Source organism: Acomys minous, assembly GCF_964271855.1.
Source record: "Acomys minous genome assembly, chromosome: 7".
In the NCBI taxonomy this organism is placed as follows: Eukaryota; Metazoa; Chordata; class Mammalia; order Rodentia; family Muridae; genus Acomys; species Acomys minous.
In genome coordinates this window covers 120,786,242-120,802,601 of record NC_140488.1, presented here as the reverse complement: position 1 = coordinate 120,802,601, position 16,360 = coordinate 120,786,242, and the positions used below count along the sequence as shown (strand labels likewise).

The 16,360-nt window shown below is 40.8% G+C and overlaps 1 protein-coding gene across 1 annotated transcript; it reads right to left on the bottom strand.

Moving 5' to 3' along the window:
- Positions 1-475: 475 nt before the first annotated feature.
- LOC311602336 (claudin-34-like) lies at positions 476-4,441 on the bottom strand. The gene is made up of 2 exons (XM_084790262.1): positions 4,304-4,441; positions 476-1,348 (listed from the first exon to the last, which is right to left on the bottom strand). The coding sequence occupies exon 2, from the start codon at positions 1,324-1,326 to the stop codon at positions 688-690; it is 639 nt and encodes a 212-aa protein (XP_084646388.1). The 5' UTR covers positions 1,327-1,348; positions 4,304-4,441; the 3' UTR covers positions 476-687.
- Between the last annotated feature and the right edge of the window lie 11,919 nt (positions 4,442-16,360).

The window sequence follows — 16,360 nt, the reverse complement described above, 5'->3', positions numbered from 1 at the left end:
CTACATCTCCCTAAGAAATGTCTCCCAACAGGAAAATGCATGAAAATTGTAAGGAACTATAACAGAGAATGCCTGATACACTAATGAGCTATTGGAGGGTCTGAAATGGTTTGAATATAACATAATTGGAGCACATGAGGAATAAAATATGGGATGAGTTGTCTCAAAATTTAAAACCTTAGGAAATTAGACATCAATTTAAAGACAGTGAGAGAGCAAGGAAATATGAGGAAACTCTTCGCAGGTAGTTTGACAACAGCATTATGGAGATTTCTTACAGTAATCTGAAACATAGTTTGGGAATTACCATCTGGAAGATAGTTGCAATTATTATGATATGGGGGAAAGTACTTTAAATTTTATGAGCTTAAATAATGATTTAAGGTTGTCAGATATTCTAACACTCCTTTCTATATATACTATATTTTTTGATCATTTACCTTCCAGCACCAGTAATAATAATCCAGACCTCTTAAGACTAAGCAGGAAAGATTTTATTTAATGAAAATCCATAATCCAATCAATGAATTACTGAAGCAACCAAGCCAGGAAATATAACAGGAGGCCCACTTGTCCTCCTTGGGCATCATTTTGAATCTGGAAGTTTCAGGTAAGTATCTGAAGAATATTTGTGATTACTCCTTGTAATTTTGGATTTTCAGGTCTATGTAAGATGGAAACTTAAGTTTAAATGATAGAACGCACTTTGTATCTTGAGGGAAGAGTGAAAGAAAGGGCAATGGTGCCACCTATTAGAAATAAGACAGAAGAAAGAGTGGCCATTGCCAGTGCAATGCCAACTTTCTGGGTATCTGGGAAGGAGGGTGTGTGGAAATATGGGGGGAAGGCAATCCCATCCTTGCGAATGATGGATAAGTAATTGTACAAGATGGAAAGGAAGACAAAGCTGCTGGCAATGATGTTCAGAATCCCTGGAAGACAGAATGGATTGTAGGTAGCTTTCTTCCGAAGTCTCCCTGAGTATAATTTCCAAAGTGCAATGGTGTCAAAGACTCCCGCAATCATGCCAAGACAGCTGGAGATGAGTAGCAGGTGCTGGGCAACTCGAATATCCAAAGGAATGAAGGTGTCCTTGTAGCTGTATTGATAACACATTCTGACAATGCTGGAATTCCTTTCCTGGTGGTGAACGCAGGTTCTCCACATCCCCACTAAGGTCATGCTGGGCTTGGAGTCCCAGAGGTCTTGAAAGCACCACACTCGCCACTCGGGGAGGCCCATAGAAACACTACAAAGGAACCATGCGAGGGTGGCCACAGCAAAACCTCCTAGCTGCCTTTTGGCATGCTTTCTGATCATTGGCATGGTGACAGTGAACACTTGGTAACTGCAAAGAAACACAGGACATCATGAGGATGGGATTTTCAGGCCTGGGAGAATGTCCCCTTTGGGGTCGATACCAGGAGAGAAGGGTTATGTTGAGCAAGTGAGCCTTTGACCAGGAAATCTCTTTCCCAGACTCTGTTCTGATCAAAGTCAGAGAAGGGCCAGCTTGGTGGCAACATTTACTAGCAGGTTGGTAATGCATACAACAACATCTATGATTGTCTTTTTTCATTCTTTACAGGATCACATTGAAGTTTGGTCCCAAGTATCTAGCCACCCAGATGGTTTTCATAGCATGCAACTTCATACTGGAAATCGCAAGCCACTTCAAGCACAAAACATTGGATTATCTATGAAACATTAATACCATAGAGTTATATGCCAATCTTAAATACAAAACAGGAATCATACATTTAGAACGTGTAACTTTTTTCACATTGTATGGCTCTGCCATCCAGGCTGGCCTAGAACTATTACCCATCTGGCCTTCAGCTGGAGACAATCCTGCTGCCTCTTTCTTCTTCCCAAATGCTGCTATTACAGGCAGCAGCCACATCAGATTAGTAACATTATGTTTTCAATGTTGATCAATGTTACAGCCAGTGTGAGTAATTTGTTCTTCTTCATACATTGGCTAGTTTCTCAAGGTGTGGATGACCTCTGCTTTCTCGGCTCCACCATCGGGTTTTGACATCTGGGTTTACACAAACCTTTACCTATCATGTGTATTGTCATGTGCAGTGTATGTAAGCATATCATTCATTCATACATAAAAAACATATAGGGTATTTGATTTGGGGGTATTTAAAACCTCAGTCTAGTGGAACACTCATTCAGTGTGTCTTGGTAATGGTTTCTCTTGCAGAAATCAAATTCTATGACCAAACAAAAATAACCTTAGGGCATAGAAAATGGTTTATTTTATATGTATATATAAAACTCATGGTGATATATATTCTCATTTCTCTAGATTTATCTTAAGGAGCAGAACTGGGTTTGTGTACTATGGTGTCTAGTGTGTATTTTGGAACTTACTAAATCAAAGATACGAATAATATAGAAAATATACTCTAGAATGGAAGCAAATTAATGTATAATTACTGACATATATCTACAAATATCAAAACTACAAAATGACTAGAACTAATAAAATCTTTCAATAATAAATTTGTTTCTACTTCTCAATAAAATGACTCAATCTGGGTAAAGAAACAAGGCCTTTCTTGGTATGGTATACAAGGAGGGACAACTAACACCAATGGATATTTGAAAAGCCACATGAAAACCTACTGCTATAGTAGATTACTAAACTATATGCACACATGACAGAAATTTAAATAGAGTCATTTATAATGGGAAGAAACAATATCTCAACTATATATCTTATGCCACAAAGTAAAATATGCAGTGTTATAAGTGGGTTATGTTAAGATGAGTCATAGTGCAAAAGTTTTTCATAGACCCCAAACATCAGAGGTTACTACCAAGACTGTTGACTGTTCTCTATATTTTGACAATAAGGCCTTATTGCTGAATACACCAGTTACTTATATCACCAAACATAAAAGGTTCACCCAGACTGAGTAGCTAGAAAGTACTTTGTAGGCTACAAGGAAATAATATTCAGTTTCAAATCCTGAGACATACAGTAGTGAGCTGCTTTTAAGACATACTGGTATAATAACTCTACAAATGTTATGTTGATAACCAGCCACTCTTTATTGGATTTAAAATTCACTCAATGAAATAGGACCCATATTTCACACTAATATAGACAATACTCTGGGATAAGGTCACAGGCATAAAAGAAACCCTCATACCATCATTCTGCTAAAGGAACATAGCAATAATATGACTCATTATTATATAATGCTATGCCTATAGATCGATATCCCATTCACCACTCATCAGAAAAGCTTCTTATAGTACAGTAATAATACAGAGACACATAAGCTGAACAATACAGATAATAAATGATTTTTGGAGTATTCATGCTAAATTCGATCTCTTTATAAAATACTCTCCCTTTGCAGGACAGGAACCGATGTGGAAGAAGAAGAACAATTCTTAGAACTAGAGGTGATGACTTAATACAAGCAAACAGCATCTTCCACACACAAGGCTGATGCACACATGAACTCTGAATTTGCCAGCATGTGCAAGGCCTTTACAAGTTAAATATTACAAAATAAATACAAAGAAACAGGGGTGGATGTGGGGCCCATATCCTGCCCAAACAGTTATGTGAAATTAGTACTTCCTAGGAAATGGAAAATAAGTTATATATAAAAAACTATCACTGGGTAATCAACCACATCTCAGAGTTAAAGCCATATGCAATAGTAGCATACCAACTAAAAACAGACTTCATTTTCTGAAACAGACAACGAAGCAGGCATGAAAATAAGCATGCCTTTTCAAACACACACTCCATAGAAACTACTTAGGGCCCAACATCCCATTTCCTTCAGTTTTCTGATCCTCTCAAGTCAGCATTAACACAAGAGCCTGTTGAAGATACAGGCTACACTGAAATGATAACGCCATGGTGAATTAGGGACAAGCCATACAGGTGCAGGTGGTAGAATGATTATTTATAGAAGTGAGGACATAATTTTTCATAGGAGTGGCAAATGGATCATCCTTGTGTGCATTACACTGAAATGTCAGTCCCAAAAGATCAAGCAATATGTGATTCCACTAAAGTGAACCCTGATACAGTCACATCCAGATGAAGACAGCCCAGTGGGTGTTTCTAGCAGCCAGAGCAGTGAGAAATGATAGATGAGATTCAATGAGGACAGCATTTCAGTTGGAGAATGTGAACACTGGTGACATTTCCACATCCATATGAATATACACATAACCACAAACATACTTCTTTAAAGTCTTCTGATATATATGCTTAGCAACATTAATTACACCTACAACAACGATGGATGGATCTTCTACTTACATGTGATGTTGTCTCCAAGTGAAGACAAGTAGCCAAGTAGCCAGTTATGTGGCACAATGCGGAACTAGCTGGATCAGCAGTGCTAAGGAGGACAGAGCTTTCCTCATGTGCCTTTCAAGAGCTAGTTGCTGACTTCACAGTCAGCTGTGAGGTAACTGTCCTGCTTCACAGTTCTGAGACCTTTATTGTGTCATCAAATTCTAGCATTGAGCCCATCTTCCACATTTCAGCCTTTAGTGTGTGAGTGAAAAGACACTTTGGGTGCTAACCACACGAGATTTTATATTTCTATTGCGATATGTTTTATTATGCAACATTTGAAGGTTTTGATGTGTTTACTCATGTGTTTCCCTGCCTATAGTCAAGACCTACCTGAATCAAGACTGATTCAGCCCTGTTTGCTGTCCAGTACATTTTTTGTTCTCTTGGAGGATGATTTCTAACCTTTTCATTGGGGAGCAGTGACATTTTAGAAGAGTCATAGCCATATATAGATCCAGATGCCAACAGAAGTGGCATCCACAACCCAGAAAATATCCTGGTCGATTCATTATAGATTCTCACACAGATCCTGGGATTCAAAACAGCCAATGAGTTTAGAGCTGAGATTAAATGGGAAATTCCCTAAATCAAATGTAGTAAACGAATCTGTATACCACTGTTGATTATGACAACAGCTAATCCACATTATGTGGAAATGTATTGAAAGATGTTTCCCAATGCTGTTTAGTGAATAGTATATCATTTGTTCAATTCTGGTTCTATAAAAATAGAGAAGGAAAGTGGATAAATGGAGGGAGAACAGAATTTAAGGGGATGATGAAATTAGCTGCAATATGTCATTTTTCTTATTTTATTTTTGTTTTTGAGACAGTTTCTACATCTAACACATAGGCAACTTGAATGTGTAGTGAACTGTCTCACACCAGGGTACTGCTGTTTCAGGCATGTTCTACAATGATATTGATAAGTTCTCTTATTAGCTTATTTTCCAACGCTGTGATAAAATCCCATGACTATTTTATAAAAGGTAGATATAATTTGGGCTCATATATCCAGACAGACAGTCCATATTGACAGGGGAAATAATATCAGGGAATCATGATGGTAGGGAACCATGAAAATAGGGGAACCATAATGGCAAGGCAATCATGATGGCATGGGAACCATAATAGGAAGGCAATCATGATGGCAAGTAACTATGATGGCAGGGGAAATATAATGGCAGGTAACTATTATGGCAGAGGAATCATAATGGCAAGGCAACCAGGATGACAAGGGAACAAGGAAAACAGGGAGACCATGATGACAAGAAACTGTCATGGCAGGGGAACTAGAATGACAGGGGAATGATTTTGCCCATGGAACCATAATGGCAGGGAACCATGATGTCAGGGAACTGTGATGACAGGGAACCAGGATGGGAGAGGAATCATGATTCAGGGAATGAAGATGGCAGGGGAACCATGATGCCAGTGGAATATGATGCCAGGGACCCTGATGGCCATAGAACCATGATGACACAGGAACCAAAGTAAACAGGTCAGAAAACTGAGAGCTCACATCCATATCCCAGGGAGACCAAACTAGGCCTGGACAAGACAATGAACTCTCTATGCCCCCTTTAGGTCATGGATGGAGGAGGTATTTGTCCCTGGAAGGCTTTATCTCCTAAAGATTCCAATACCTCCCCAAAGAGCACCATCATTCATGGTCAAAATATTAAAACATGTCAGCCTATGTGGGACCCTTCATAGTTAAACTACAATAGCCCCTAAAGAAAAACAATATAGTGGCTTCATATAGCTGTAATTTTTAAATGTTCTGCAATATGGTGACTTATCTTTCGAGCCTGACTACTGGGGCTGACCACTGGATACCTGTCACGATAGAAAAGACCCAGACCTATTAATTACCTTCCATTATCTAAAACACTATGTGCACTTTCAGATACCCACTGGGTCTCCTGGATCACATTCCCTGTAAGAAGGACAACTGTACTCAAAGCTTACATGCCTCCTTTGCACAAGGCCTAGGTTCAAAGCATATTGACATATTCAATGTTGCTCAACTTTCATTGTAAGGAAGAGCATATCATATGAGAAGTTCTGAATCATTTTCTCAGGCTGTGCTACCATGAAATGAGAGCAGCTTTTCACTAGGATAGCTTCTCATGGGCTTGAATGCTTTTGTCCTTGGGTATTGGGCTTCCTTCAGGTGACAGACGTCACTCGGCATCATATGGCCAAAGTATGGCATGTATGTTTATATCTTCATGCTGGTGTACATGCTGAACACCTGTCCAGGATACATGCCTCTGCCCAGTAAGATGATGAGGGTCATGTGGCACAGAACATATCCTGAACCACTCATTTTACATAAAAATTATGATCCAAGTAATATTATATATTGTGTACTGTTGAGACTTTGTAGGTGTGACACATAGTAATTTGAGTTACAACTAAACAATACAATCTCTGTTCCTTACATGGAAGCTTCTAACTTTTTAAAAGCTGTTTTATTTGGGGATCTTTAGTGCTTATACTTCCCTTCCAACTGACCTACCCTAGATAGGAGAGAAAAGAGGTTAATGGGAACATGAGAAGTAGACCTTTTTAAACTCAGTTCCTTGGAGTTATTCCACCAGCATAATAATCAGGACTCCAGCAGACCAATTAAATAGCAAATCAGCAATTCAAAAAAGGAGACTGCAAACACAGCTGCTGGAACCCAGAGCAGCAGGGTAAACCCAAAGTCCTAATGCTTTATGTCCTAATATGTAATGAATTTTGGGAAAAATTCTAAAGGGTTCTCTAGTGTTTGGGTGAACTATTTGTTGGTTCTATTTGATTTATGACATTATTTAACTCCAATGTTTCTCTGTTTAGATTTTATCTTAATGGCTTGTCTATTGCATGAGTGGAGTGTGGGGTTGTCAAGATGAGCCTTTTGGAGGCCCACAGAGAATGGCTAACAAAGCATCAGTGGCTCCTAAGACTCCTTGAAAGATCCTGATCCACTGCACAGTGTTGATCTCCTAGGGACTCCTAGCACACTAGTGAAGTCTCAAAACGGATCCCAGCCTAGGGCTCTTACTGCTTCCCCCTTCTTTATAGAAGTCTCCAGAGGTGATCTTGTCCCACTCACATTTCCATATAGCTACATCATTTGATTGATTGCTATTGGTGCTTGAGGCTAGCATGGGACCCTTTGGGTTCTTGTATGTATGTATGTATGTATGTATGTATGTATGTATGTATGTATGTATGTATATGGTCACAGTAACTTGAGGATACTCCATTCCCAAGAGTAATATGTCTCAGTCTAGTGGAAATGAGGAACCTGTGGCATCTTTAAGCTTTAAGCCAGATTCTCTGACTCAGAATTGGAAGCTCATTTTTGACAAGAACTCACTAAGATAACAGGTGGCCACCTAGGATTCTGGTGACAATAAATGATTGAAATGTTTTTTCTCAGCAGAGGACCCAGGAAGGAGACCTGGAGCTATGGTAGCTAGATATTCTTTGTGTAGCAATGTACTTAGCCAGAATTGGCTTTCTGATCCTGCTAATATTTTCATGTGTTCTTCTTGGCAGTGCTATCTGGCAAGGGGAACAATGGTTCTTTCAGGACAACATAGAGTACTCCTGCAGGGTTTTACTGTTGGAAAAAAGGCAAGTTCAGTTAACCAAATGGCAGTCTGGGTCAGTGAATGCTTCTAAGACATACAGGGATCCAGAGCCCTTGGCCTGAGCATACAGAAGCACAGTATCTAAGATCCTAGGGTAGCAATGTCTAGAAGAGATGAGAAGTGTCCATTGCCAAGGAGTCTGTATCCGGGGATCAAGGATATGGAAAGCATGCCTTGGTTCATTCCCTGTCCTCCTAGAAGACAGAAATAGAGTGCCTCAAACAAATTATTACTCTCAGGTTCTGAAGATGTGTTCTGGGCTCCTCATCCAAATCACAGCTAATTTTCTGGAGCCATACACTATCCTGTATATTTTGTCCTCTGGTCATTTCATTGGTGGTACAAGGAATATACACTAAAAGGCTTTTCATCTATTCATCTTCCTTTGCTTCCTTTCTTTTTCCTTATTTCCTTCCTTCTTGATTCTCACCCTGTCTCCCTCTCCATTTCCCAAACTCTACCTCATTATTCCTCCCTACCCTTTATCTCCCCTGGTTCTGTATCTCCTTTTTGTACTTTTATTACTTTGTATTTATTCTTTTCAAAATTTGTATTGGCACAGGTAGAACTGAGATCACCAATGTATACAAAATTTTCTGCAAGAGAAAAACAACTCCACCCAAATCATGGATCTTGGGAACTACTTTAATGGTGGTATGCACATTGGGTATCTTGGCTGTATGTATCTAATGGATATGCAGCAATAACAGAAGGCAGTGTCCTTCCCTGTAGTGTCACCAAGTAAAAGAAACAACAGTCGCGCATGGGTGGAATGGTACTTAAAAGGAGTGAATCAGGAGCAATGTCATGGGCCCAGATTACACTGGCTGTGGATCCTCTAGCAAACCCACATCCTGCAATATCTGACCCATGTGAAGTTAATAGACCTTTTAGGCACCTCCTTACTTGAATACAAGTTCAATATACTCTGAAAATGGCCTGTGTCAAGGTTAGGAAAGTCCTCTAACACTTCTTTCTCAAGTCAAATTGGCCCTTGATCTCAAGCTCTTCTGTGATCACAGATGAAAGATTTAGTAGGAAAATACCTAACTTTGGATTTGGCAGGACTTGAGATTGGGCATGCAAGATAGAAGGGGAGGGTACATACATTTCATGTGTGTCCATAGAGAAAAATCAAGGCCCCAGATAGCTCAGGATCTATGGCTGAGCAAGTCCTATGTATATGAGATGTGGGAGAACAGTTGACCATTCATAAAGAGAATGAGTTTGGGTTGTTGTTGTACTCTAAGCATGTATGCCTCAGCAGACGATCAGGTAGATACAAGTGTCAAGTCATTCTGGTATCCCAGAAGTAAGATACCTGGTCTTGTCAGGTGAATGAATGTCTGTGCTTGCATTCAGATAGCCCTGACAGCTTGCTGGGGAACCATGTGGACTTTTGTGGGTACATTCATTAACATGCACGGCCTTAAGCTGTTACGAACTCAGATCAAGCTGGCTGCAACTAAGCTAAGTTGTCAATATCACATGGGGTTCCCTGGGATAACCTTGTTGGAGAGGAAGAATGGTTAAGCCATGACAGGGATGTCTCCAGGCCACAGGGGCAGCAGTATTTTTTCCTCTGGGCAGGACATAAAGTTTCAAAACTGATAGGTGCCTCTCTGGAGGTTCAGTGCTTAAAGAGAAAAAGGCTTCCTGATTTTCCTGATGTGTATTGAAAACCATTTCCCAGGTGAAACTGGCAATTCAATTCAGAGATGAATATTTGCCCTGAAGACTCTATGGTAAATGTGGGAGTTTACAAATCTCTCTCTCTCTCTCTCTCTCTCTCTCTCTCTCTCTCTCTCTCTCTCTCTCTCTCTCTTTCTCTCTCTCTCTCTCTCCTTCTCTCCTCTCTCTCTCTCTCTCTCTCTGTGTGTGTGTGTGTGTGTGTGTGTGTGTGTGAGAGAGAGAGAGAGAGAGAGAGAGAGAGAGAGAGAGAGAGAGAGAGAGAGAGAGGTGAGCAAGCCATTGATTCCACTTCTACTTCAACTGGCCTAGTCACTTGCCAATAGGACCAGCTCCGTTATATGAAAGTAGAAAATGACAACTTAATATTTTCTTTGAGTATATCAAAACTATGGTAGCTATGAGTGGTGAAAAGCAGTTGTAGGGAGGTGATGCTGTCATCATGGCAGGAGCATGTACACTATGAAGCTGTACTGTGTTGAGGTACCCATCAGTGTTTGTAAATGTCATCATAATGCCTTCAGTTGGTTATGTGCTGGGCTGCAGCCATGCATATCATAAGGGATACAGAGGAAAAAAATTAAAAGTTCCAATGGAACATAGGGTATTCTGAAAAGGATAATAAAAATATATTGAGAATTCATGTATGGGAAGATATAGGTTAAGGAGAGAGGAGGTCATGTAACAGTCAGTGAGATCATAATGGTTTCCTGACAATCTCATGGATGTGTTTGGAGCCCCTGTCAATGTCCAGGCCAGGAAGGTAGGTAGCAAGTGGGACTTGGTGTTTCTCATTTGGATATATTCTTGTTCTCTTATCAGAGTCTTTTACAACCTGTAATTTCAGCAGTTTCTAGGGGTTGCTCTCAGTCTAGTGGACTGAACTGTGGAAGACAGAGAGTAGCTTTTCTCTGAATTCCTATTAAGGATATCTGATGTCACAGGCTGAAGGCTGTGGACAAAGTCACTAAAGGGTTTCATCAGAAGCTCTTTTCTTCCCTCAGAATAATTTCTATGACAAGAGAAACTGAAGCCTTCTGCACTGCACAGACCTGGGTGAATGTTTTCCCAGTGTCCACACCAGAGCTACCATTTGACATATTTGAAGCCACTTCTGGGCCTAGGCACTGACTGAAACATGTGCTTTCTCACTCACAGCAGGTGCTCATATTATTCTTGCCTTATGGTTGGTGGAGGCATGAATCCAAATTCTCAGCAAATGTGTATCTGGCTTAGTCACCCTGAGGCTCACTATTGACACTGGAGCTCAAATGACAGCTACTTATGCTGTACCAGTGCCCAATAAAGAATCCTGCAGCTGCTTATCAAGAACTGGCTCAGTCTTTGCTCCTGGCTTCCATGATTTTAGTGCTGAGGCCTTTGATCTATACTGCAGCTAGGGTAGAGTTCCTTTAGAATTCCTTTTGTCTATGGTTCTACTTCCACATGGAGACACCATTGCTGCTAGTGTAGTGTCTCAGTCCAGGGAAATGAAAACTCACTGGGATCTTTGACCTGAAGGTCAGATCCTTTGATTCAACCTGAGAGGCCTATCTCTGTTCAGAAGTGGCCAAGTTAGTGAATAGCCATGTGAGATCCTGGTGGTAGGCAAATGATGAGATTTTTTTCCTAATTAAAGGGCCTGAGGATTAGATCTAGGACATTCTCAGTGAAATATAACAGTAAAGGGGAATTGTTTTGCAGAAAGCCACATAAATCACTGTGTTTTTCTTGGCAGAGCTTGAAAGCAGGGGAACACTGGTCCCTAAAGAATAGTTCAGGGACATCCTGCAGGAAACAGAGACCTGGAGGCATTTAGACAAACCTTTGTAACTTGGGCCAGTGCCCAACTCTTTTTTTTTTTTTTTTTGAGACAGGGTTTCTCTGTGTAGCCTTGGCTGTCCTGGTCTTGCCTTGTAGATTAGGCTGGCCTCAAACTCACAGTGATTCTTCTGCCTCTGCCTCCCAATTGCTGGGATTAAAGGCTTGGACCACCACTGCCCAGCCTCAGTGCAAACTCTTAAGCCAGGCAGAGATCTTGACTTGGGAGACAAAGGAAGCATATGCTCCTGTGTCCTCTGAAATATATTTCTGGGAAAATAATAAGTGCTCAGTACTCAGAACTCTGTATTGAGGGAATATGGGTGTAACTAGCTTGCCTTGGTTCCCTTCCTGTCCTACTTACAGATAGCATGGGGTCTCAAGTGTTCAGGGCACACAGAGGATATGTAGATGTTTTCTGGGCTCCTTATATCCACCCACAGCTCATTTAATAATGCATACCTTGCCCTGGACTTTCTATCCTCTACTTACAGGGATACTAGCAGACTGACTTTACATCCAAAAACTAAATTTATCTCTCTTCCTTTTTTTCCTTCCTTGCTTGCTCCTCCATTACCTCTTCTTTGTTTTTCATCCTTACTTCTTCAACTGCTATTTTTATTCCCTCTTCCCATTTCTTTCTCATACTTCATTCTGTCTCTTCTTTGCTTTCTTTTTTAACTTTCTTCTCATTTATTTTATAAGTTTCTTCTCCATTGGTAGATCTTCACATATATTTCTGTGTCCCCTATTTGTCCTACAAGGTTTCATCAAGAACTCCACATCTCCAGCTCAAATCAATGATGTTGGAAAGCACTGCAAGGGATATGTGCAGCTTGGACCTCCTGGATGTATGCAGCTAGTGGGTAGCAACTGCAAGGAGCAGAAGACAGTATTCTTCCGTGTGAATCTAAGTAGAAACAAGGACAGAACTGATGAATGGAATGGTGCCTTAAAAAGGAGTAAAGCAAATATTGCTATGTTTCTGGGTTTCACTGAACATATGTTCCATAGCAAATCCTCTTCCTGCAATAGGTATGCACATATGTAGTTTTGGCACTAAGTGGCACTTCTTTATATGGACATATTAGTCAAGACTCTTTTTTAAAAATATTTTATTAATTTGTTCATATTACATTTCAATTGTTATCCCATCTCTTGTATTCTCCCATTCCTTCCTCCCTCCCATTTTCCCCTTATTCCCCTCCGCTATGTCTGTGACTGAGGGGGACTTCCTCCCCCTATATATGCTCACAACTCTTGGAGAACTGCCAGAGTCAAGGTTATGCAAGCCTTCTATCCCTCCACTCCAAAGCCAAGGAGTTCCTGAGCCAAGCTCCTCTGTGATAACAGGCGGGAGAGTGATTATATCAGGGTATAATTCTGGGCACATGGAAGGTCCTCAGATTCTGACAGCTAGCAGGGAAGAGAGCATATTTTTTTACTGTTTCCTAAAGAGGAAACAAAGCCTCAGGGAGTCCCAGAATCATAGAGGAGAATACCACATGTATAACAATTGCCCTAAGGTCATTTGGGAAACAATTGTTGGTCTGTGATAGAAGCCATGTAGGAAATTAGTAGGACACAGGTAGCAAGAAGTTCTGGGGCCCAAAAATGTAATCTATTGTCAGTGGGTGCTACTGGATAGAAGCCACAGATCACTATCTGTAACCATTTGTATTTTGGAATATCAGTGTTTTTGTCCATTGTCCATCTCTATGATAGAAAATTGGAAGAGGGAAACTTGTGGGTTTCTTTTGAGGATGCTAAAACTGAATAGAGAAGGGAGTGGAAAAGAGGACAGAAAGCTCCTGCAAGATTTGGTGGCATAGTGGGCATACACTGCATAGTCAATCTATGGCAGACTGGGTCAGTGCTATCTACCTACAATGACAGATAGTGTGCTGGAGATCTTTTCCTGGTAGACAACAGAAACATAGGCTCTCAGTTCCTATTACATTCTAATGACATGAATGTGAGGTACTTGTTGGCAAGCTATCTGAATAAGTGGCTCAGTACCTTGAGTTTCTTGACTGGGCTTCCTTCCTATCCTACTAGGAATGAGCCTATGTATATAGTGCTTGTTAGGCTGTTCCTAGCCCCCTTCTCTGTGCTCTGCACTCCACCCACAGATCATTGCCAGGAGGCATACTCTTACCCAGATATTCTGGCTTCTACCCATGGGCTTATGAGCATACAGATCTTTCCCCCAATGCTTTTTAGGTTTTCTTTTTTCTTTCCTTCCTTTTCTCTCTATCCTGCCTTACTCTAGCCATTCTCCTCTTTTCATTCACCATTTTCTCTCCTCTTCCACCCTCCTTTTTCTTCTTCCTGCCTCTTCTTTGTACTTAAAAAAGCTTTCTTATTATCCTATGGTTACTTTTCTTCTCTTTTGAAAGAGTTACAGGTATAATTTAGAGACACTCCTCCCCTACCTGTCAGACAAGTGTTCTCAAGAGAACCACATCCTGAAACCAATCCAATGGTCTTGGGAAGTATAGCATGGGCAGTATGTATTGGAGACATCCTAGATGTATGTAACTAGTGGTTGTGCAGTAGCAACAAGCAGAAAGAACTGCCCTTCCTTAGAATGATTCTGAGTAGAAGCAGGAGCAATCATGAATGAATGAAATGGTGACAAAAATACATGAGGCTGTGTTTCATTTTCTGTGGCCCACCTGCCATACCCATTCCTAACAATTCTAAACATACCCATAAACAGTTAGTGACACTTGGAGACACCTTCTTACTTACATGTTCCTCAGATACAGAGTGAACATTCAGGAGAAAGGTCAAAAAATCTACCGCATCCCTCCTCTCAAAATTCAATGTTGCCTTTGAGCCCAAATGTTCTATGATCACAAATGGAAGAAATATTAGGTCAGAGCTCACTTTTGCACATTTTAAGAACTGGGGCTCAGTGGTCTGGTGAACATGACAGGGGGCATGCATTTTGTTTGTATCCACTGAATACAAGTTAAATCCTTAGAAAATTAACTCCATCATCATATATGTGGAAGAATAGCCCTAAGTATATACAGGGAAGGAATGTTAGTCTCTAGTGGAAGCTCTTTAGGGACTCAATCCTCAGGAGGATCAATGGTAGCACAGATTGCAAGAGGTGTCATATCTCAGCAGATAGGCATTGGGTCTTATCAGAGAATACGTTTCTATGCTTGAGGATAGTGGACTATATGGAGTATGGCACATCAGACTACTGAAATATGTTTTGTGTCTTGGTCCTGCTGATAACTCAGAGAAAGTCAGTCTCCAAGGAGCCCAATTGCCAGAATCAGGAGGGTTCCCTGGCAGTTCTTTTGGAGGGGAAGGTAGAAAAGCAATGATGGGCTTTCTCCAGACCATAGGAAGAGAGGTATTTCCCCTGTGGGCAGCACAGAAGGTCTCAAAATGATGGTATGGTCCATTGGAGTCTCAATGCTTAAGGAGAGAAAGGTTTCTTGTTAGTTAAAAAAATTGTCCAAGTCAAAATGGCAATTACATAAGAACCCAAACAAGTCTACTTGCTCTAGATACCTATGACAAAGATTCTATGAGAAGATTGGTGTGTGTGTGTGTGTGTGTGTGTGTGTGTGTGTGTGTGTGTGTGTGTGTGTGTAAATATAGGCTGTTTGGAGATTCATGCTTTCATCTGGCACTTAAACTCACTTTTTCCACAGCAAATGGATTCCATCTCTGACTTTTTGAGAATCTCCTTTGGTTTTGCTAGAACCTTGGTGAGAAAGGACTGCATAAAACAGGAATTTGTTTATGGTGTTTTCATCCTAGTTAAAAAAAAAAACAAAGACTGAGGTCTATGGCATATGGCTAAGTGACTGTCAATCTACTTGAATGGCATCTGGGTGCTTGTGTGCCAGACTGAATCTGACTTAACAGATAGAAAAAAAGTAAATTTAAAAATATCAGTGGGACTTTGGATTTTTTGGAGAAAGGAAGTAAAAATATTCTGAGGAGCCAAAAGCGTATGAAGATAGGTGGTTGTCCAGGAAGATAGATAATATGTGGTAGATGGAGAGCTGATAATGGGTGCCTGGCTATCATAGAGTTACTTGAAGATTCATACTAAGGAACAGGCATGCAGATAACATCTGAGATCCACTGTGTCTCCTTTGGATATTTGTTAGTACCTGGCTCAGGGTCCTCTACAACCTGTCATTACAGCACATGTTGGTTGGGGAAGCTTCCAGATGAGCCATGGCACTAGTTTTGGAAGATGGGTGGCAGCTTGTACAAAGATCCTAGACTACAGTACCCAGTGGTGCCAGCTGAAGACACTTGCCATGATATCAAAGAGTTTCAGAAGTGCCTGTCCCTGGGAACTGGCATGAGAAATGTTCCCTCAGAGGTGCACACAACAGGGAGAGTCTTTCCATTATCCTTCTCTGGACCCACCTTCTCCCATATTTGAAGACAAGTGCTTTTTCTCCTCAGTGACACCCTGCACATGTTTCCCTAGGCCTTAGAGTCTCTATAAGCTTCAATGTGGCATGCACAATATTGTCTGGCCTTGCCACCATATCATCCATTCTTGAACATGAGGTCAAATTGGTAGCTGAGAACCCATACCACTGCCCCAAACAGAATTTTGCTATGCAGTGAGAGGAACTGGTCTCATCCTCTAAGCCCAATATCCATGATTTTGTTTCTGAGGCTACTGACCTTTTTAACTAAAGGTAGGGTTCATTTAGGATTTCTGTACTTATGGTCATGGTACCTTGAGGGAGTATCATTCTTTCTAGCTGAATGTCCCAGTCTAGTGGAAATTAGAACCCTGGAGTACTTCAGTCCAAGAAATGAATTATCTGTCTCAAGATAGTGTGTTGTCACCTAGAAGCCTT

Bases quoted from the DNA above. Each gene is read 5' to 3' on its own strand.
- LOC311602336 (XM_084790262.1), bottom strand. From the start codon at position 1,326: ATGCCAATGATCAGAAAGCATGCCAAAAGGCAGCTAGGAGGTTTTGCT.